Raw genomic sequence first — 21924 nt, 5'->3', positions numbered from 1 at the left:
AGGAAATGATAAGCACTACCTGGTCTGACTTGGAGCAGAGATAGTGGAGAGAAAAAAAAAAAAAAAAAGAAAAAGAGAGAGAAAAAAAAAAAAGAAAGGTTGTTTTTCTTCACACTGGTTTGGAGCCTGTCCTTCGCCAAATGGAAAACAAAATAAAGAGCAAAATATGGAATGTATCAGGAGTCCGTTGGGGGGCTTGGGAACTGAGGAGAGCAGTTGTGAAGTGACTAGATTTACTACTTTGGTAACAGCTGGATATTGCCATTTTTTCCATTGTTAGCACTGAGAATGACCCTCAGCTTGATAACCGCTGCCATGCTTATTTATTGAGAGATGAAGGGAGGTGGAGGCTGTATCCCATGTGGAAATGGGAGAAAAGCCATGGATGGGGACAACTCTTCCTGCTGGGGCCTATAACAGCCTAACGATAGAAACCTCTCCTGCCTTGTCCCTACTAGGTGAGGAAATCGAAGCCTGTTTGGGGAATAAGAAGATAGGATTATGCTGTAACAGTTAATTCGGCTTTATTTCTTCCCCCTTTTTATTACAGAATCACAGAATTGTAGGGGTTGGAAGGGATCTCGAGTGATCATCGAGTCCAACCCCCTTGCCAAAGCAGGTTCCTTAGAGCAGGACCTAGGGACCTTAGAGCAGGACCTTAGGGCCTGTAAAAGCCATATCATGCATCCTTTCATCGTTGGCCTTCTGAGAGTTTCTGGTTCTGATATCCTTACCCCTCTGCCAGGCAGCTGCAGAGGTACAGGCCCTGCAGGTCAGCTTTGGAGAAACCATACCTCATGGCTGGGCTGCATCTCAGCAGTTACGTGCTGATGTTGTGGGGTGGAGGTAGCCACAAAGAGCACGGCAGGATTTTTTTTCTTCTAAACCATCCCAGCCCAGCATCAGCCTCCAGAAGGCCTGGAGGCTGTGTGACACCATCTGCAAATGATGTTCTGCATCCTGTGCTGTCCTTGATGACTCTTGTGGAGGTCAGAGAGGGAGAGCTGCCCTCCTGCAACACAAAAACTGCCACAAGGCTGGCAGATGGAGCAGTACTGTATTCCCTGCTGCCTCTGCAAGCAGTCCTGAAGGTGCAGCACCACATCCAGATGTTGGAACCAGGCTGCTTAGATGCTCATTTTAGAGCTCTTTACACTCCCTGGTGTATGGAAGGGAAAACATGATCCCTGAGACCAAGGCTGTAAGGTACAGCTTGGACAAGTGCAGCTTGCAGAGGCGAAAAGGTATAGAAAAAATGACCCTTATCGAATGGACTACTCTTAACTAAGCTGCTAAGCAAAACCAACCCACAGAGACAGGTTCTGAACTTCCTGATGTAGAAATACATGCATGCTTGAGGAATTCACCCCCAAACCAACAGCTTTGCTTGACTAAGAGCAAGTACTTCACCCAGAAAGACCTTCAGCATACAGTAATGATACGCAGGACAATGCACTAACTAGCTAAATGAACTTTGCCTGGGAAAGGAGAGAGTAGGAAATGTCTGTGGCAAAGGCTTACTCTCTGGCTGGCTGAGCAACCTGCAGCAAGCAAGAGCACCAGCCTGTAGTGATGCACCCGCAGACCTATGACATCAGCTTAGAGAGATTTTTGCGGCTTCTGACTCTAAATATCACCTGTAGGTTTTAGGATTTCAATTGACACCTTATTGAGAAAAAAATCTATTTCTCTAAGAAGAATTTCCTGGTAATACACAGGAAACCTCTCTCACACACACATATACATGAATATATCTGTACGTATATGTAAAAATACGTGTGTATGTATATACGTGTGTGTATGCACACATGCTTAAATATATATGTCACTTTATATGTACATATTTATTTATATATATAGGTATGTGTGCCTGACCAGATGTTTCTTCTGGCAGAATTTTCTCCGTCCTGGCTGGACACAGAAACTGAGCCAAGAGGCTGTGGCGATCGTACACCCTGGGCAGTGTTACTTAGGATGGGTAGAACAGCACTTCTTTTCACCAGAAAGACATCAGTGATCCAAGTCACCCACAACTTAATCCTCTTGAAATAAAGACTAACTTGTCTTCATCCTTCTCTGAGCAGACCTGGGAGGAGCATTTCTGCATGACCTTCTGCTGTCAGCAGCAGTCTTAGTTCTCTGTTCAGTGTTGAACCTCACACCATCATTTTATGTTCTTGAAAAGTTGGTGCAAATGCTTCTATCAGTCCTATCCGCAGTTCGATAGTATTTGAATGTTCCAGTAAGAGGTAGGACAGAGTTGGATATAGAGTTTTTTTCCTCTTGTGGAAAATGTTGCTGAATTCAATGGGATTTTTTTGTATGAGTGAAGTTCCTTGGGTCAGGCCCAGCCAGCCTTGCAGTGAAAACACTCAGTCTAAATATATGCCTCAACAACTGTGCAAAGATGGAATGGATTTTATACTGCTTGGCTTTAAACTATAATGACTGATTATTGCTAGTGCCTTCACATGTTTGTTTTCAATCACATTGACATCATAAAGCCTTATTTACTTTTTCTCAAAAGTCTGTTTTCATTTGCTTTTCACTTCTCATCTGCAGCCTGTAAGGGTTTGTTATTTGGGCTCCTCATCTGTCTGTCTGTGACATATAATGATTCTCAACAATGTTCCCTGCTCTTTGCCCTAAGTTGTTGACTATCCGTAAAACAGCCCACTTGGAGTAACCTCTGGAAATTGCTGTGTCCACTCTTCACCAGGAGGGCCCTAGAGGCAAGCTCAGTGAAGAGCCTGAGTGAAAGAACATTGCTGCATAGCCTAGTGTCAGTCTGCATCAGTCTGTCAGTGTGACAGAGGGCAAAATAAAAAGAAGAGAAAATCACAGCATCAGTTATAAATATGTACTTTGAGATTTAGCTATAAGGTTTTAAATCCACATGAAAACATGGTCCAATGCCTCCTTCTCAGTTACTTTGTACCTTGTTACCAAATATTAACCTGGGCTCTCAGAGGAGTAACTGGCCCCTTGTTTCCCTTCCAAACACCTGAGCTTACGGGCAGTGCCATTCTGCATTTGCTGGCGCCTCTGGATGTGTGCTATAAAGCTGGGGAATGGCTGTCACATATGCATGCAAGTGATCCACTGTGCAGAGAGCTTGGAAAGAGAACCATGAGTGCTGATGGTCCATCCTACCCTTGCGTGCTCAAAGGGACAACAGTGTTTTGCTGGGAAAGAAACACATGGAGAATTTTAGATATCCTGGCACACTATAGTCTAAGTCAGAAAGGACCAGGGAACAAACTGAGAGCCAGCTATGGATTACAAACTGGTCCCCTTGAATTACCATTCTCCAGGTTCTGGGATCCTAAGAATCCTGCACAGGAGTTCCCATGCATCTATGTGGTTGCTGGTTTCTACACTTTTTACAGTCAAACATGGTTGTAATAGCTTACAATCACTCCTAGCGTCATTTTTGGTCTGTAAGAAACTGAGCAAACCTGCATTAGCTAAACAGGCTCAAGTAGAATATGGAGGCTGTGGACTATTTGTTATCAAACTTGCTGATGAAGCCCTTGTAAATGAAAGCATATAGTCTAAAAGCTGTTGAGAGGAGGAAAAAACCTTATGAAATCCATATATTTTCTTTGCTTTGTTACCAGCAGTAAAGTAGCTTAGCATGGCTTACTTTGCTTTCTATGCTTAAGCAGAGAGTGAAGGAAGGAAGAAAAACATGATACAATGAGACAGCTGTAGTCCATAAACTTGTTTATTGATTTGGATGAAAGACAGTAAGCACTCAAGAGGCTTCAAATGGAGCCTACATCACTGTCCATCCATCCTGGCGCTCTTTTCTTGCAGGCTGCTTCTCCCAACTCCCCTGAGCTGCAACATCAGTATTGCCCCACTCGCTCCTGCATTCCCTCAGCCTCTGACACCGCCTTCGAATTTGGCATTGTGTTCAGTATGTGTCGTCAGAAATGAGGTTAGCTGAAGAGCCCCTGCCTCACAGCCTGCTTATTCTCACTGTGCCTAGGCTTTCACCAAGGTCAATTCGCTACACGCAGCTCCACAGCTATTATGATTTTTCCTATACTCGACCTTTTTGTGACAGCGTGAACTGTCCTGTCACACCTATGTCCAGAATTCAGTACCCCAATTGCCTTTGCTGTGGTGAACAAAACCCCATACAACGTCCACCCTGTGGATCAGAGCTGTTAGGATTTCAACGGTAGCTGAGGCTGTGCACAGCTCACTGACCTGCCCCACAGAATCTGAGCCACAAAGCCATAAAAGTTAGGACTGGAGACATCCTGTTCGGTTATCTGGTCCTTTTTAGCAGGAAACCCACAGCAGGATGTTTCCCTAACAAAACTATTCTTGTATTTAGTACAATCTCTTTTCAAAAGTGCCTGCACGACAGAATTTGCCAGCTATGTCAAGGTATTAGCCACATTTCAGAGGGGTATGGTGACCGCTGGGTTTGAGAGTCAGCACTCAATGTCTCCTTGCACAGTACTTTCTTCTCGTTTTCCTTTGGTGTGCTGGTCAGGTCTGCTTCAGGCTCTTTCATTTCTGCCTGTAGCATCATGATCATCAGATCTGCTCTGGAAAATCAGGTGTTCCTACATGTCTTATTTAGATATGTGAGATGTAAGCTGTGTATAATACCAACAGAAAAAAAAACCTTGCTGGTGGTGCTGTTGACTTTATTCAAGCTCACACTGGGCCTGTGGGCTGTGTTTAAGTGCGTTTGCTTGAAATCCACCTGCCCCATCCCGAACTGAGCTTGGTGTTTCCACTTCCCACTCTGACCATGAAGGGGAACGGCTTGCAGCATCTGGCAGATCCGAGATCATACTACTTTTTTTTTTTTTTTTTTTCTCATGTCTGATCCCACCAAAATCACAAGTGCATTCAGGACGGTGCTTTCATCGCACGGAACAGCATTGTTGTGCTGACCTTCGTGACGATGCAGAGAGGTTTCCCACAGAAGCAGAGGAAAAAAAAAATACGAAGTGTGTGACTGAGGTGGTGATTCAGTTGTGCTGGCCATGCAGACAGGGTCACCTTGGCGCCAGCTATTCATCTTTTTTTAACTGTGTTTATGGCAGCTAGGGGGGAAGAGGCGAGGAGGGCTCCAACAAGGTGATTTGTTTTTCAGCCTGTTAGGTGTTGTTTAGATATCTCGTGCTGTTCAAACACAGGTGGGTGTGGGTGGTTCTGGTAGCTCGGCCTTCACAGCCTAACTAAACACTAGAAGTTGATGATGAAACAGTTTTATTTTTTCTTCTTCTGTAAAATTAATTTATTGATGGTGAAAATTATGCACAGACATCCTGTGGGATGAAGCCCTCTGTTTGTCCTGGTAGGCAGATGAAAGCTTCTCCATCCCCAGCTCTGCCAATGCACCTCGCCTCTGAGCAGGGGAGGTCCTCTGCAGGGATTTCAGACACTGTGGTCCCTGCCATCCCTGGCCACTGATGACAAGGGGACTGTGGATGGCAAAGGAGGTGATGCCTGGGGGTAAGGCAGGATTTATTCCTAGCTGCCGTGGGTTGGGAGTGCAAACTGGGATGCAGTTTCAAATCCTGACTGCTGTGCTAAACCAGGGCTTAAGTGAGCCACAGAGGTGAGAGCATGGTTTGGTCTCCTCTAGAATCTGCTTCTCAGCCAACCTTATGCCTAGTAAAAGTCAGACAAGATCAGCAATAAGTAAATAAATAAATAAATGAAAAAAAAATAGTGAATCAGCATTAAAGTTCGTGATTTAAAATAGGAATCATCAGGAAATGCAGAAAAATGTCACATCTGAGATACTAACTCTCAAGCTTGTTGCCATTTATACAATGCTGTTTCTTTCCTGTGATTAAGAGGCCAAGTTAATATATTAGTATGTTCTAAAATGTGTACTGTTTTGTTATTTTTGTGCATGTAAAGTACAGCTCTTGCTTAGCACAGAATGAGACACTCATTTTCTAGGGAAAAATATCTCCTAATTTAGTAATTTAAATTGAAACAAGAGACTGTTTAAACCTTTATTGTCTCATGATTTCACATGGTATTATAGGAAGCATACATTACAGTTAAGGGCAATGAAGAAAAGAAAAGAAAACTTAAGAAAATACTGGTACAAAGCAAAACCAAAATGGTGAAATACAAATGCCCACATCTCTTTTTTTTATGGCACAGGATTCATTCTTTGGGGAAATTTTTGAAAAAAACCACCACCACAACAACACTGTTTCCTACGAAGTCAAATGGTTAATGTTTCACGTGAAATGAAATGTCTACATTTATCCCTCCAGTTACTTGAACTAAAATTAAAATAAAATGAAAAAGGATGTGAAACCACCTCCATCTAGCTTAAACCAAGCACTAAGGAGGATCTGAGTAGTTCTGTCACTAACTTTTACCCTTGGAAGGAGCTTTCTGAGAAAACAGCAAAAAGATAAAGGGAAAAATGAAGCCTGCCACTATTCAGACCAGTTTGGTACAGTGTGCTCTGGGCAAGATGACCCAGTCCAGGTTAGCTAACTTTAAGCACAGTCTTGCTGAATGGTGTTCATACTGACTAGTTTGGGTGGCTAACTTAGCAGCCTCCTCCCTAGGGTCCTTCTGTAGTCCATAGAGACCCAGAGTTTCTTCTAGTAGGCACCACTGAAGACCACAGGTGGTTGCTTGCAGCTCCTGCTGGGTTAGTATCTTTCTTGCTCTTTGCTGGCTTTGTTTGCTAAATGGCCTAACTCCCTCCCTCCTAGTGACCTTTCCTCTTAGGGCTGCTGAGTGATTTAGTTGCCTACATGCTTAAAGGTCTTGTTGGTTTTGATCCAAAATGCTCAGCCCTGTGCCAGACGAAGCCTTGGTCAAGCTGACAAGGTGAGCTCCCTGCCTGCTGATGGGCAGTTTGGTGGATGCTGCACCATGGCTCGGAAGGGGCAGGAGATGGGAGAGACCCAATGCTGTGGGCATGAGCTGTGCTCGTGGAAAAGACCCTGCTGAAGGTGAGGGTCTGTGTATGCTGAGCTCAGAGGTGATATCCAGTGAGAGTGGAATGAGTTACTGTGACTGCCCTTCTGGTTTATTTTTGTCTAGGGGAAGAGAAGTATTGTTTTTTTGTGCGCAGTATGTTTATAACTCAATTTCCCTTCTGACTGATGCCTTGCTCCACACTCTCCTCTCCTCTTCCATCTGGTTTCTATTGTAGTTTTAAATGAGGACAGTTTGGCTGTCTGGCAGAACAAGCGGGGTCTGTGTGACACCAGCTGCCTCTTCCAACTTCTAAGCCTCCAGCATAGTTTTAATTATAGAAGTGTCAAGATTGGACCCCCCCCCCCCCCCCCAATCTTCTCTGTCTGCATGCACGCACAGCCCTCACTACAAATCCTCATCCCCATCTAATCTTCCTTCAGGAGACACCCACGTCTCTGATTTATGTGTTTCTTGTAAAGCTAATAGAGTCTAGGGCTGCATCTCCCCGCATCCAAGGTTGATCACAGCCTGTGTTTTGGTTTGTGCACATCAGTAGCCATACCCAAAACAACCCAACCACCTCAGAGACGGCTGGAAGTGGGAGGGAGCCACTCACTGCCTCTCTAACCTCACCTCCCCCAAGTGCCCTAAAGACCCAGCTTTGTAGGAGATCAGAGCTGCTCAGGAATTTCAGAGCTGCAGGTTCTGGTCAAAGAAAACACTTATTGTGCTCTGGTTTCATACAAGCGCTGCATTTAGGGGCTTGCTTTGCAGGAAGCCGATGCAGTCCTTTCACCTCCAGGGATCTGAGGTCAAAGCCCGTAATTTTTGGTTGCAAGTGAAATGTGCCCTATGTGGGATTTTATTGACATCACAAAACCGCCACACATTTTGGCATGACTAGCTGTTTCTCTTCATTAGAGTCAAAGACCTGGTATGGCAGGAAGTTATGTTCATGATGAGTGAAGGGCATTGGCAGAAATATGTGAGAAGCCCAGGGCTGGAAAAGCAGTTAAGATTGCAGGGCTGGTGTAAGAGGTATTGGCAGAGCTTGGTGCATATTGTCCATCTGTGGTCTATAAGGTTGTCTCTACTGTGCAGTCTTCACCCACTTTTAAAAATGAGTTGAATTTTTTATGTTTGCTGCAGATTATTCCCCTCAGCCCCCCCCCCCCATTTTTTTTTTTTTTTTTTGCTTTCCGTCCTCAACAGATGGAGCTATCCTTCTCCAGTCTATGTATAAGAGGTTTGCTTATGTGCCTGAGGCCTCTTGACCTAATTTATCCCAAGGAAATTTAAACCTCAGCAAAACAAAACAAAACAAGACAAACAGAAAAAAAAAAAGTGTGATTTAATAGATCTTCCTTGCAAGAGGTCAAATTAGTCACAACAAACATCAATGTATGCATTTTTATTTGGTGTCCTTGTTCTTAACACCGAGGTTTTAAAAAGTGTTAAACAAAGGTCACTGTTGGTACAGACTACATTCGTGTGGCAGCTCGACACCATCACATGCAGTTTGTCTATATGAAAGGCTGTTCAGTTTTCTGGCAATCCTTGGCAAGTGGATTTCCTGCTCAGATAGGTTTTCTGTTCAATTTAGTTTTTTTTTTTCTAGATGGCATGGCATTCACCCATTTTCCCACCTCTGTGGGTCTGAAGTGATGATGTATCTGCCTTGCTTTCATTTTTGCTGCTTATTTCACTTCTATTCCCAGACCCCAACCAAGAAGGCAACCTTAATATGCCATGTACCCATAGCTTCTGCCTCAAAGACAGTACAGCCTAACCAGACAAAAATGAAGAAGAGGCCTGAAGTTATTTTCTTTCCTTGTCTTTATTTCTAGCATGCTCACCATCATATGATCTGAGTTCTCTTTGCTGTGGTTACAGATAACCAAGTCTTACTTGGAGAAAGGAAGGTCCTCTTTCTTGATGCGTCACTTGGGCAGGATATTTAGGAAATGTTGTACTTTTATTTTGCTCTGTATCCTTCCATGTCACCTAGTCCTTTTTAGGAAGTGGGTGCTGTAGGCACTGAAAAGAATGCTTCCCATGTTCCTTTTGGAAGTCTCTGATATGAAAAAGTCAATGACTGCTGTGGAGAAATCTTTTACCATGTAGTCTTCACTGGTTTTCCATGAACATTGTTTTTGTGGTAGGCTAGGGCCCCTGCAAGAGGTTCAGCTGGTACTTAGTCCTAGCCCAGCAACGTGAAGATCTTAAAAATCAGCCTAAGGACTTCAAGCGTGACCCAACATGGCTATTTTAACCTGCATTATGAGTCCTTGATTCAAAAAACAAAGAAACAAACTAAAAAAAAATAAAAGACAATTTTCTCTGTTGTTCTGAAGAGGCTCCTTTGGCCTCTTTCAAAGAGAATTAGCCTGTTTGGATCAATCAGGTTTCCAAGGAATTGCTGCCACTCCCCCTCCATTTGGGTTGGCCATGCTGAGACGAGAAAGGATGCACAAGAAGAACCTCTTTACCTCCCTTGGTGCCAGCTGGGAGGCAGACGGGCAGCACTTCCCTGGCTCTCTGGGCTCAGCAAGAGTGTGTCACTGAGGTAAGGCACCAGCCTGGGAGCCCTCCTCACCAGAGCCAGGGCCCTGGTCTGTGTGGTAGGAGCAAACCCACACTTCTGAGAAACCATGAGCTGGCTCTTGCCTCAGCGGCACCTAGGAGGAAAACAACAATGTACCAGCTCTTTGTTTTTCAGGCCGTCCTTGGGGTGCTGTCTTTGGATCCTGCGTGATGAAGCATGTGTTAATATGTCATTATGGCCCTGAACTCAGGCAGAAAAACTCAGGGAAGGTCCAGCCAGAGGCATTATCTCTGTGGTGTCACAGAGATGCAGTAATTGCTATGCCTGGCTTTCCAGTAAAATGTGTGGCTTAGCCTGTTTTCTTCCGCACAGCTTTCCGAATGTGCAGTGCAGCAGAGTCAGCATTACAGCGAGGAACTTCAACTTCTCCATTTACTGGCTTCTGTGCTTATGGCTGTGTGAAGCATTGCATTAAATACACAGTAGTTTCTAGCACCTAATAAGGAAGGACTCTCTTACTGTTATTGTTATAGCTAGGGTTGTTATAGTACTGGGGACAGAAAGGCTTGGTCTGACCAAGGGGATGAGGGTTTCCTCTACCTATATAATGGAAAAAAATAAACACAAGCTTTGGGTCCAGGTCGGGATATAAATGCTGTGCCTCAGGCTCCTCTCAGCTTTAAGGCTGATTAAGTCCTTGGCTGGTTATGTTGATGGAGTTTTTTTTGAAGCCAATGTCAGATTTTGCCAGTGTGCAGATCTAGTCAATATTTGAACTTTATACCCCCTCTGTGGGAGTTTATGAGCACTAAACTGTGGGTATGTAGGCTTATATGGAAGTGTGAATGCTTCTCTGAGTTTTATCCAAGCCAATCAGACCTTTTGGCTTGATTCAGCAAGGCTGGAGCTCTATCCTGGGGAGGGGGGAGGTTCTTGGGACCACATGCTTTACCTCATGCTTTCAATTAGAGTGAAAATGCCTCTTTTTCTGGAAAGGAAAAAAGAAAAAAAAAAGAAAAAAGAAAAAAGTGAAAAGCTACCTTTCTTCCCACAGTGCTTCTGTGACTTCAGGCTCAGTAATTGTCACATGGCAGAACCACTGCATATCTTTACTCCACAAATTAGCCACGGCTACTTTGTGGGGGCTATTTTTTTTTTTTACCCTGTATTTCTCCTGTTACTGGACCCTTCCCTGTGTCTGCAGAGAGCCTCCAGTACTGTCTGATGAAACTGTCTCCTCTGTGGTGACTTGTGGAAGCTCTTGTTGTATATTCACTGTGTTTCTTGCCTTGCTTTCTTCTCCTAGTCCCCTATGTGCTGAAGAGCTGTGCAGAGTTCATTGAGACTCATGGCATTGTGGATGGGATCTACCGTCTCTCAGGAGTGACGTCCAACATTCAAAAGCTGAGGTAAGGGCAACCTGTCTGAGTGCCAGAGGGATTTGGTGGCATTGCTCAGCATCTTTGAGCTGTTAGTCCCTCAAGTACATATTGGGGCCAATAGAGCTCTGCACTGATGCAGAATGGGAACTGTCTCTGAAGCTGGTAGCAGGAAAATACAGTGTTTCGGGGATTAGTCTGTGACAAAGAAAAGAAATCTCCTTCTGTGTCCATTAATGGGAAGGGCCTGGAGGGTCTCAGCACAAATACTGAGTTGTTCTTTCTCATTTCAAGACAGAGAGATCTCTTTATGTTACTTTGGTGGGCCCCTCATGGGACTGTGCTGGGGCAGCCAGAGCCTAGCTGAAACCTCGAGGCTTGGTCCCAGGCTGGGCCAGGCCACAGATAATACAGTCATCTCTGTTTTCCAGTTTGTTTTGTCCTCCAGCTGTAAAAGAGTATGCAGAGTGGAATTTAGGCGTGCTACAGCTCTTATTCAACTAGGTTGCCATGTCTGTGTGTTGTTTCAGACAAGAGTTTGTTTCTGACCAATGTCCGGACCTGACAAGGGAAGTTTACCTCCAGGACATCCACTGCGTGGGGTCTCTCTGCAAGCTGTATTTCAGGGAGCTGCCCAACCCTCTCCTCACTTATGAGCTCTACAAGAAATTCACGGTGAGCCCTCTTTCTGCCCTCATTCCTAACCAGAAGTGTGGACATGTCACAGGTTCCCCCATGACAGCTGTTTGGGTTTCAGTCTGGTGTCCTGGCTTCTGGTGCATGAATCTGTATAAACACTTCCCAGTGCCCTTCCTTTCCCATCTTGCACTGGCTGTCTTTCCCTGTCCTTGTTTCTTTCCCCCCTTTCATGTTTGTTTCTCTCGTTTTCTCTGTTTTTTCCTTCCCTTTGCTCATTTTATTTACTGCGCTGCTTCCCTGGTGTTACTCTTTCTCCCCACTGTGCACCTCCTTCCAGAATGGCTAATTCTCTTTGTTTTCCTCATTACTGTCCATCACTGAGAGCCCTTGGGGTCACCTGAGGCCTCTGATCATAATCACTGGGGAGTGGTTTCCTCTTCCCTGTTCCTTCCACAGTCCTTGACACCTGAACAAATGGATTGCTCAAACCATGTGTAAAGTATCGACTTCTTTTTTGCATCTGTAGCATTTTCACAGAGTTTGTCAGAGAGCAAATGATGACACAGGTTATGCCAGCTATGACATATCAGGTCTGTCATGATCATATCATAAATACAAACAGCAGAGGAAAGTGGCAGCTGGCCAAGCAGAAATCTCCAACCTTGTTTAAATGGATTGTAATTCAAAGAGTAGTAAATCGATTCTTCAAAACAACCATAGATTATACATGGATACAGTAAGAGAAGATGGCAGGGAGCTGGAAAATATGACTGTGAAGCCTGAATTTTTAAGAGAGTTGGCTAATATTGGTGACAGGTAATATTTTATTAAAAGGTGGCAGCGCAAGCTATACTGGTCGTAAAGGCTGCCTGTTTCTTACCCTTCTAAATTCACTTTTAGCTGTCTATGACACCAACAAATTTAAATCTAGTCATTCAGGCTGAAATTGTCCATGCTAGAGGTGTGAATTTTCAGATTAAAAGCATTCACCAGCTTCTTCAAACAACAGGGGTGGTGGAATGGGAAAGATTATTTTCTCAGTGCTAGAAACATCCGTCCTTTGTTAAGAATTTCTATCGTCCTACTCTTTCCCATTTCTGGGGGGTGAAGAGGACAGGCATCGCCAAAATTTTGGATGTTGCATAGAAGAAATTTTGCAAAATCATGTCGAGATGAAATGGGAAGTGGCAAGCAAGCTTAGCTTCAGGTGCTGCTATCTGCATTACCTCTACCCTGAGTCAAGCATTTCCAAACAGCAATGCTATGGCTCAGGAGGCCCTGAGAAAAACACATGCGGTCCACACAAGAAGACATTCTTCAAAGACGCCTTGTGCAAGGGATCTTACTGTAGGGCAGAGAAAAAAGAGACCAGTCAACTTGCTATAAGAACCAGCAACTTGCTATAAGAAGTCACGTAGCTGCTTGGGACTATAACTGAGCTGGGGAACAAGAACTTGCTAGCCTTACTGTGCTGCCTGACAGCTACACAAAAGTGCTAGGTGTCTTTCTATTTCCATGATGATTTTTAAGTAAGACTACGCTGTGTTTTGAGGTGGTGGATAGTCAAAACCTCAATCACAACTCTGAGCAGATGTGAAAAATTGTCCTATACCCTCAAGATATAGGGATCATTAGGATATAGGATAGGATCTCCAAAATGGAGACAGTCAGGGTGAATAGGACCTTGAAAATACAGGGTATAATTGAATCATTCATAGTAACTGATGAGCTTCATTCTTGTTGCAGATATTTGGCTGGTGTCTTTCTGGCTATCATTACTGATTTATGAAAGAAAAATGCTATAAAGGAAACATGAAGATTTAGATGGAAACTTTTTTAGGAAAGAATGTTTGCTGAAAAGTGCAGTTTTGAGATGATGACTTGCAGATTTTGGTCAGATACATTTGGTAAATAGTTTTATTCAAAAACAAAAGGGAAAACACTTCTGTAACTATCCAAATGTTTCTTTTACAAATACTTTCTAAAGGAAATGTTTCAACTTTAAATCAACACATCTAGCTCTTAAATAAAACATCTTTCAGAAAAGGGTTAAATAGACCCAAATTTAAATGAGTTTTTCTTTCACTTTTGGTTGAAATGTGATCCTTAGTCAACCTTGAACAACTGTTTTTAAAAATCTTGTGCCAGCTCCCCCAAATGTTATCACTTTAGATTGACCTAAAAGGGATTTTTTTTTTTTAAAACTCCGTCTTCTTAGTTTGCTCTGCCACAAAATCTCTTATTCACATAATTCTGCTCAGTGGAGATTTATAATGGGTAACCCAGCTGACAGGAAACACAGTCAGATACAGGGAGGAAAGAAATAAAAAAGACCAAATCCCCAAGGACCAGAAAAAGCACTATAGGAGCGTGCATGTGCGTGGGGTGTCTGAACAGGGAATGGTGGCAGCTGTGCCTAGGCAGAAGAGCTCTAGTAGGAGTAAAGGATGCATGCTAATCCCAGACTGACTCACTCAGAGTTGCTTCTGAGATGGGATAGGCTCCACATTGAGTCACCAGGGTGATTCAGATATTTGTGGCTAAGGAAAGTCAAATTCTTAATGACTAGAGAGGGATTGGCCTTTTGGTCATCATTTATGGATGTAACATCCCAGTCACGACCTCATAGGCTGTTGACCTTTGCAGAATGGTGCCCTCTCACGCTCCCCAGTTTTCCATCTAGTATTCTGGTGCTGGCTGCTTGTTTCATGGAATAGATAAGTTGACTCTGCTTGGCTCCTTCCAACCTGGGCATAGAGGTGGATGGTCCTTCAGGACAAATCATCTGTAGGAGGCCAAGCCTACCTGCTCTCTCTGGTCTCAATTCCAGTTGTTATTCAAGGCTTTTGTGAATTGTGCATTCCTAGAATCACCATCAGAGTTAAAAAAAAAAAAATCCAGGATTTTAAATTGCTTTAGATACCTACCTTCTACCATCCTCAGAGTGCTCTTTTCCTGTTTGTGAGATGAAAATATAAACAGCTGGAATTCATGCTGTGATTAGCGGACATGTAATAAATGGAGTTATTGGTTCTTCCTTGAATTCTGTATTTTGCTGTTCTAATCCTGAAGTTGGAAAGGGCCTCAGATTTCAAAGGCACAACACATGTGGGTCAGAAATGTGACTTGGAGGTTTGAATGGGTCACGACCACAGAAAGTCTGGTATTCACTTGCTGTCTAAGCATTAGGTCTTTGAGAACTGGAAGTTAAATGTAGGAATGAAAATCAGCACAAATCAGGAGAGAAAATTCTGTGTACAATCCGGTTGAAATATAATGTTTTAGATGCACTAGTTAAAATTTGCATTCCTCTCTTTCTTCATCTTTGGGTAAGGTCATTCAGCTGGAAACCTTGTGTGAAGATTGTGAGAATTCTTGTTCTTAGGATTTCTAGGCTGATTGTAATAGTGTTTTTTGTTTGTTGGTTTCTTTGTTTTTAAAGGATTGATTTCAAACTTTTAAATATTCCTATTTGTTGCAGTGAAAGGGCTGTCCCTAAACCTCCTGATGAGTCACATGCCTCAGAAAGGGTCCTTTGCTTGGTCCTTCCTCCTCACCAAGGCATTGTTTCAGCAGAATAACAATGAAAACAAGGAGAAAGTTAGCATCACTTTCTCAAATCTCAGAACAGTTTTGTTTCCTGCTTACGGTTGGAAATGAAGTGTACAGCCAGCTCTTTTCAATTCACAAGGGCTTATCATTCACAGTTCAGGTGTTTTGCAACAGGCGGCCTGGCACACTGCTGCTGTGGATAGCACTCCTTGGCAGAGAACTGATCCATGCACATGCGCAGCTGCCTGTGGGGGCAATGCAGGTCATGGAGGAGTTGTACTGGTGTTGGCAGTGTTGTGACATGTCCCGTCTGTGGCACTGCAAGGCTTGATTCCTGGCCTGTGGAGATGGCAATGTTTGGGCATTTGTGAGTGTGAGCTTGTGACAAAGATAATCAGTTGGCCCACTGCTGTTGTTATGGGTAAAATGTAGTACAAGGCGTTAACCTACCTTTAATTTGGGCAAAAGAAATGCATCCACATCTCACATACACCAAACTGGTGAGCTCACTCATTTTTCTTTGCTGTGACACCAATGAGTAAATTCAAGCTAGAGGGCATAGATCTTAATTCCCAGTCTTAGGGAATAAAATATATTCGTATTCATCTCTGACCTTGAAACTAGCTAGATTTGGTTTACCATTGGTTGTACATGAGAAATGGTCTGCAGGGAAAAGGACAGTGACCTGAACGGAGATGGCAGCATCGTTAGTGTAGATGTCATAGGGATTGCAAGGATGAGAAGATGCTTCCGTAGTCGTAACTCGTAATTTCAGGTTGATGATGTTTAAGCGGCGGGTGATTTGGGACGGGTTATTTCCTTCCTCTCCTTTCCTAGCAGTGCTGACGTCTGTCTGTAGGCAAAGCTTCTGCTGGCAGCGTGGGTCCCAGCATCTTTCTTTGAACTCATTCCAAACTCCAGTGGCAGCAGGGTAGGCAGGAGGTTCCCAGACAGTCATGCATTGTTTGAAGTCGCTGGTGGTTTGCCCTCCCCCAGCACAAAAACTGAAAGGGAATAGCTGAACAGATGGATACCAATGCAGTAAACTCCTAGGAATGCAGACAAAAGCTTATCATGGCTTTTTAAGCTTTTGCTCCAGAGACACTTGATCAAGACCAAGATGTATAGCCTCAATTCTGTCTAACCTAGTCTAACCTTGAGTATTGGAATTTATTAATCTACCAGGACAGTGATTTTGCTAAGGCTTCTCCCACCATGTAAGATGAAAACTCACACAGACTATTTCTAGTTATCTTCATATGACAGACACAAATATGGCTTATTTTAATGAATATAGAGTATGCATATCCAACCCTTTTTTATTACACTGGGCTTGAAAGACCTATTTTATTTCAACACAGTTCTGGGGGATGGATGTTTTCATTCATTCATCTTTTTTATTTTTCATTATTTTCACTTTTCTCTTTCCCTCTATTTCTGTTTTACCTATCACTATCCTTGTTAAATGAAGGGAAAAAGAGAGGAAAAAAAACACAAGAAACATAATTCCTAATTGAAGCTCTCAGTTTTCTACCCTCCCTCCCCTCAAAACATTGACCACCCTGTTGCAAGGTGTGGGGAAGATGTACCCATACATGAAATAACAGCACGGCAAATCCCTGATGTGCTGGGAACACAAAGCAACTTGTCCTACCAATAGCTCTGCAAGGTAACAAGAGAGCATTCCCTCAGAGACAGGCTGTCTCGTGTGACCTTCCTTATCCCTCTTCCTTTTCCCCTAAGTCCGTCGCCAGGGTGGACTGTTTCCTTGTATCTCCGCAGGAAGCAGTATCACGCTTCCCTGAGGACGAGCAGTTGGCACGAATACAAAATGTCATCCAGGAGCTCCCACCATCGCATTACAGGTGAGAATGTGTCCACCCAGGCTCTGAGGAACAGGGTGGTGGCTGTCACCATCAGGGAACGTTGCTTGAAACAGCAACAGAGTTCGTTTCCAGAAGTTAATTCCCAAAAGCTGACTCACTATTTCCAAATCTGGCAACAATTTATCTGGCATTTAAATGTCATTGAACAAGCCATCAGTAAACAGGCTCTCCCTGCCTCAGCCTATCCTCCTCCTCCCTGGGTATGACCACCATGGCACCCTTGGCCAGTGTACTGGGTGTGGTGAGAAGCAGATGATCTTCTGGAGGCACTTCAGCATGAGCTAAGCCCTCAGACTTTGCAGGGTCCAACCCTTTCTCCTACCCAGATGCCATCTCCCTTGCACCCACATCATGCTAAGGATTGATTGGTTTATGTCCCATCCCTGGCCACCACAGAGCAAGGATATTCAGGGATTCACTGCCATCCCATCAAAATCCTGGCTCTGTAAATCCTCAGTTTGATGGGGCCTATTGTGCAGACACTGCCCTCCTTGAGGAGGGGACAACTCCGAGCTCCAGGCTGAGCCCCAGACCTGCTGTCCCTATAGACAAGCATTGGTCACCTGAGTGGAAGGGAGAGCCCACCAGTGGGTCTCACACTTCAGGCCACAATGGGCAGCCCTCAGAGGAGACAACCATGCGCACGGTGAGGGACTTGACAATTTTCTCTCTATTCATGTGAAACCACTGCAGAACGCTGGAATACCTGATCAAGCACCTGACTCACCTGGCCTCCTTCAGCAACATGACCAACATGCACACCAGGAACCTGGCCTTGGTGTGGGCTCCCAATCTCCTCAGGTACAGTAGAGTCCTCCCAGCCTGAGCACCATGTTGAGCTCCACAGGGAGCATCAGCACCTGAGCCTAGAGACACATCCACTGAGGGAAAAGCAGAGGCAGGAAAAACCAGAACAACTAAAGGGAATGCTAGAGTAGAGCAAGCAGCTCTTAAAATGAGAAAAAATTCTTCCAGGTTGAATAATCTGAGGTTTTACTGCCAGCATCCAAGGAAACTTGTGGTTTTGCTTCTTCACTTGTTCTTTTTTTTTTTTTTAATTTTATTTTCTTCAAAAATAAGGCTGTTATTTGTAAGTTGAGCACATTGATTTAAAAATGACGAGTTAGCTCATCACTGTGGAACGGAAATGACATTTCTGACAGTGCCAGTGCTTCTGCAGTGATGCGGTGAGAGACAGCAGGGCTTGGAAGGGAAGAAAACAGGGTAATAATATCACAGGCCTGTCTTGTATCTGGGTCTGCTACAGCATAAGTGAAATGAGCTCGATGGACTTAAGATGCCAGCTCGTGTCAGATCACAAAACCACCAGGTAGATTTTGATTGATTTGCTGGGCACTTTTCTGAGAAGAGGCCCAGATAAGGTGCAGGTAGAAGTTTGTCTGATATGTTGTAGAGCCGAGTAGAACAAGAAAACATTTTATCTGAAAATTTTATATTTAAATGTTTTGTATTTTGGTGCAGTTGCCTTCCCCGCCTATCCCATACCCGTGTGTTGAGAGGATTGAGCTATGCAGGGGCAGTCCAGATAAGGCCTGCTGGGCAGGAGAGGGACATTGGCAGAGTTGGTGCAGGGAACCAGGAGGTGGGGAGGGGGCTGAGAGGAGGCCGCAGGGCAGGCTGGAGGGACATTGGCAAGAGAGCTACAGGCAAATCACAACAAAGGCAGAGCAGGTTCTGAAAATGATTCAGATGCTTACTCTACTGAACATCACAAAGTGGGCCTTTACTACTGAGATGTTTTCATGCCAGCATCTGTCCTTGTCAAAAAAACTGAAGTCTGTTTCCTCTTGCAATCTATTGTAAGTGCAAATCCCAGGGAGGATAAGAAAGGAGCAAGCAATGCACTTGCAGTCTCCTTACATGGTTATCCTCTTGGCAATGCCCCAAGCTATTATCTAACACACCAGTCATTAACTTTACAAAGGATCCATTGCCCAGAGATAATTTCTTCAGCAACACTTTGGCATGTCAAGATAAGGAATGTTTCTTTGCTGAGAGCAAGAGTGAGAATGTGAGAGTGCAGGGGGGCAGTGAAGAGCCTACTGGGACACGCAGCAGAACATTGGCAAAACTGGCATGGGGAGAACATGAGCAGGTTTCTGAGGGATTTCATTTGAACTCTCCTTGGAGAGATGATTGAAGCATTGCACAGGGATCTGGAAGCAGTGCTTGAAGGCTCCTGTGTTGTCTTTCAGGGCTAACTTTGAAAGTGCTAAAGGAGGACCAAAGAGGGAGAAAAGAGAGCAGTTTGAGAGTCAGTTTTATCTGCTGCTGAAGAATGTGAAAGGGAAGGAGGGAAAATAACAGGCAGGAAAGAAATAACAAAGGTGAGAGAGAAAATGGAAACAGATTTTTAAAAGAGTGAAAAGGCAGAGAGAAGGTGAGGGCTTGGTGATCAAAGGAAAGCAAAAGATGCAGCAAGGGAGGCCAAAACATCCCTGTTCCAAGTCTTGCAGGAAGAAAGCCAGTTCCTCATTCCCAAAGGCCTCATGTGACAATAATTCTGGCTACTAGTAAACCTCTTTCCTGGTGCAGGTCAAAGGAGATAGAGGCCGTTGGCTGCAATGGGGATGCAGCTTTCCTGGAGGTGCGAGTCCAGCAGTTGGTGATAGAGTTCATCCTGAATCACGTGGATCAGATCTTCAGCAAAAACAGAAAAGCCAGCTCTGCAGAGAACATTGGTAACAACCTCCCCAAACCACCCTATGTGTCTCTTGCCCTGTACTATAGCTCTAACTGTATCCCCTTCCACCAATATTTCAAAAGCATCAACACTTAGAATGCTCACACACTACCCCAAATACACCTTGATCCCAATCCCTCACTACCCTAGTCCTTCTCATCCTCATCTCCAATATTTCTGGGTACTAGTCTCCTCCAGTGTGCTCTCAGATTGCCCTACGGCTCATTCTTCACACGATCTCACCTGGCTTAACCCCTTGTTCAGAAGGAAGACCACCCAACTAGCTTCTCAGCTGGGCCTAAGTTTCTCTCTAAGCACATCAGCCACACTCTTGGTTCTGTCAGGCTTCCCCACATATAATTTATCATACCAGCAATACCTGCCCTGAAGCCATTGTATCCATCCAACTCGGAGGCCACACTCCCAAGATAAAACTTTTGCTTGTGTTTTAAAAACTTCTGTCTTGTTCTTGGAGATGTTCTATGAGAAGTGATTGATTTATTTTTACTGGGAATTCAACACTGATTTGGGAGATGCTGATTTTTTTATTTAGTGACAGGTTTGCTGTCAAAATTCTTATAAGGCTGAGAAGTGAGAGGGCTTGGAACCACAGTGATCTCACATCATTTCAGCAGTATGTGTCTTCCTGTTATACACACTGGGAAGACACCTGCAGAAATGATGGAGTAACCACGCTTCTTCTCTCCAGCCCTGTGTCAGCTCATCCCATCCACTTTTTCCTGCTGGCTGTCCCTGGAGCCTGTGGTTCCAGCGCGGTTCGACCTGCAGCACCTGTGCTGTGCTGGTGCAGGTGCCACTGCTATGCCCATGTTTATGCCATGGCAGAAGGCAGGGAGAGAGGAACTGTGTCCTTACTGCCACCAGCAGTACGGCAAGACATCGATTAGCAAATTCCAAACCTCCTGGTTGTACTGCAGGTACTCCCCGTAGCCCTGAAGGGAAGGTATAGTAATGGTGGTTTTTAGAGCAGTCCCCCTTCCTACAACAAAAGAATGAGAAAGATGTGGAAGTGAGAGGGAGAATGAGGCACCAGGCTTGGGTGGGGACTCAGCTGCTCCAAAACCTGGGGAGGAAGAAGAATGTATGCATCCTGGTGTTTTTCAGGGACGCCTCTTTAACACCAGCGCATCTAGAGCAGGGGCAGCAAGCCTGTGCAAAGCAGCCTTTGGCTGGCAAGTGTGGCCCCTGCTGGGAATGCGCTCAGATGGATAAGGTTGCTGGGGAGATGGAAGGCTTATCTGACAAAAGCCTCTCTCTCTGCACGTGCTGCTCCTTTTCCCCCTCCGCAGGAGTTGTTCCAGTCAAATAAAGACATAAAGCTCTTGCTCTCATCTCTCCTCACCCTGGGGCTGGAATGTACTTTCTTGCTTTTCAGAGAACACACCAGTTGTGAGAAATCTGTCACTCCCCTCGGCCTCCCTGCCGATGAAGCTGGTGAGCCTGGAAGAAGCGCAGGCACGGAGTCTGTCGGCCTCCCACCCTGCTCGGAAGGAGAGGAGAGAGAACAGCTTGCCTGAGATTGTCCCTGTAACCGGCTCCCTTTTCCACACAGTTGTTGACCTCCCTGACAGCAAGTAAGTACCAAGGAGAGTGTAAAGTGTGAGCAAAAGGAGCAGGTTCCCCAGCATGATTAGGAATGAGACTTCTCTTAGTGTGAAAGCCGCACACCTGCACACATGAATTTACAGCCACCACTGAGAGAAAATTGCATATTCTTCTCAAGAGGCACAGCTGCTCCTGAGAAGCATTTCAGTTGCTGGATTCATAGCTCCACTAGTCCTCATCCCTCCATTAGGGCAGAACATCCTGCAGGAGGAATTAATTGTCTTTGCGACCTTGTCTGAGTTCAAGGTTTGACTAAACGAGGGCTGGGCAAGGAGCAGGTCCAGACACTGCTCTCATACGAGTTCCACCTGCTGGTAGCTTGTCCATAGCGCGCGTGGTGGTACTGACCAGCTCAGCTTCATCCTTCTCCACCTTCCTCTGTGCTCACAGCCAAGCAGCAAGGCAAAATTTCTCCAGCACGAGATATTTACATAGTGGCACCTATGTTGACAAGAGTCCAATTTCAGCTTACATTGCTGCAGTTGTTGGCACTGGTGTCCGGCCTAATTATTTATCTATTGGTCTATCTATCTGTTAATATATGGCTGCTCGACTGCCTGGTTCTGAGAGATTATAGCCTCTGCAGCAGGAGACTCATTAATCTACTGACCCATAAAGCACCGTAGCAAAGATATTTCTTCACACTTGATATATTAAAAGAAA

At 44.6% G+C, this 21924-nt stretch overlaps 1 protein-coding gene across 2 annotated transcripts in view; it reads left to right on the top strand.

Annotated features, from left to right (window-relative positions):
* The window catches only part of ARHGAP31 (Rho GTPase activating protein 31), a 59813-nt gene that overhangs the window by 23719 nt on the left and 14170 nt on the right, over positions 1-21924 (top strand). Inside the window, exons 2-7 of one of the 2 annotated variants that reach the window (XM_013183584.3) lie at positions 10782-10884; positions 11385-11529; positions 16789-16910; positions 17625-17732; positions 19488-19633; positions 21032-21230. In XM_013183584.3, coding sequence (XP_013039038.3) covers positions 10782-10884; positions 11385-11529; positions 16789-16910; positions 17625-17732; positions 19488-19633; positions 21032-21230 — 823 coding nt within the window. The remainder of the gene's footprint in view (positions 1-10781; positions 10885-11384; positions 11530-16788; positions 16911-17624; positions 17733-19487; positions 19634-21031; positions 21231-21924) is intronic. The other variant, XM_013183592.3, reaches the window with a different exon arrangement.

Source organism: Anser cygnoides, chromosome 1 (genome assembly GCF_040182565.1).
Source record: "Anser cygnoides isolate HZ-2024a breed goose chromosome 1, Taihu_goose_T2T_genome, whole genome shotgun sequence".
Taxonomy (NCBI): Eukaryota; Metazoa; Chordata; class Aves; order Anseriformes; family Anatidae; genus Anser; species Anser cygnoides.
This window is presented reverse-complemented; position numbering and strand designations above follow the sequence as displayed.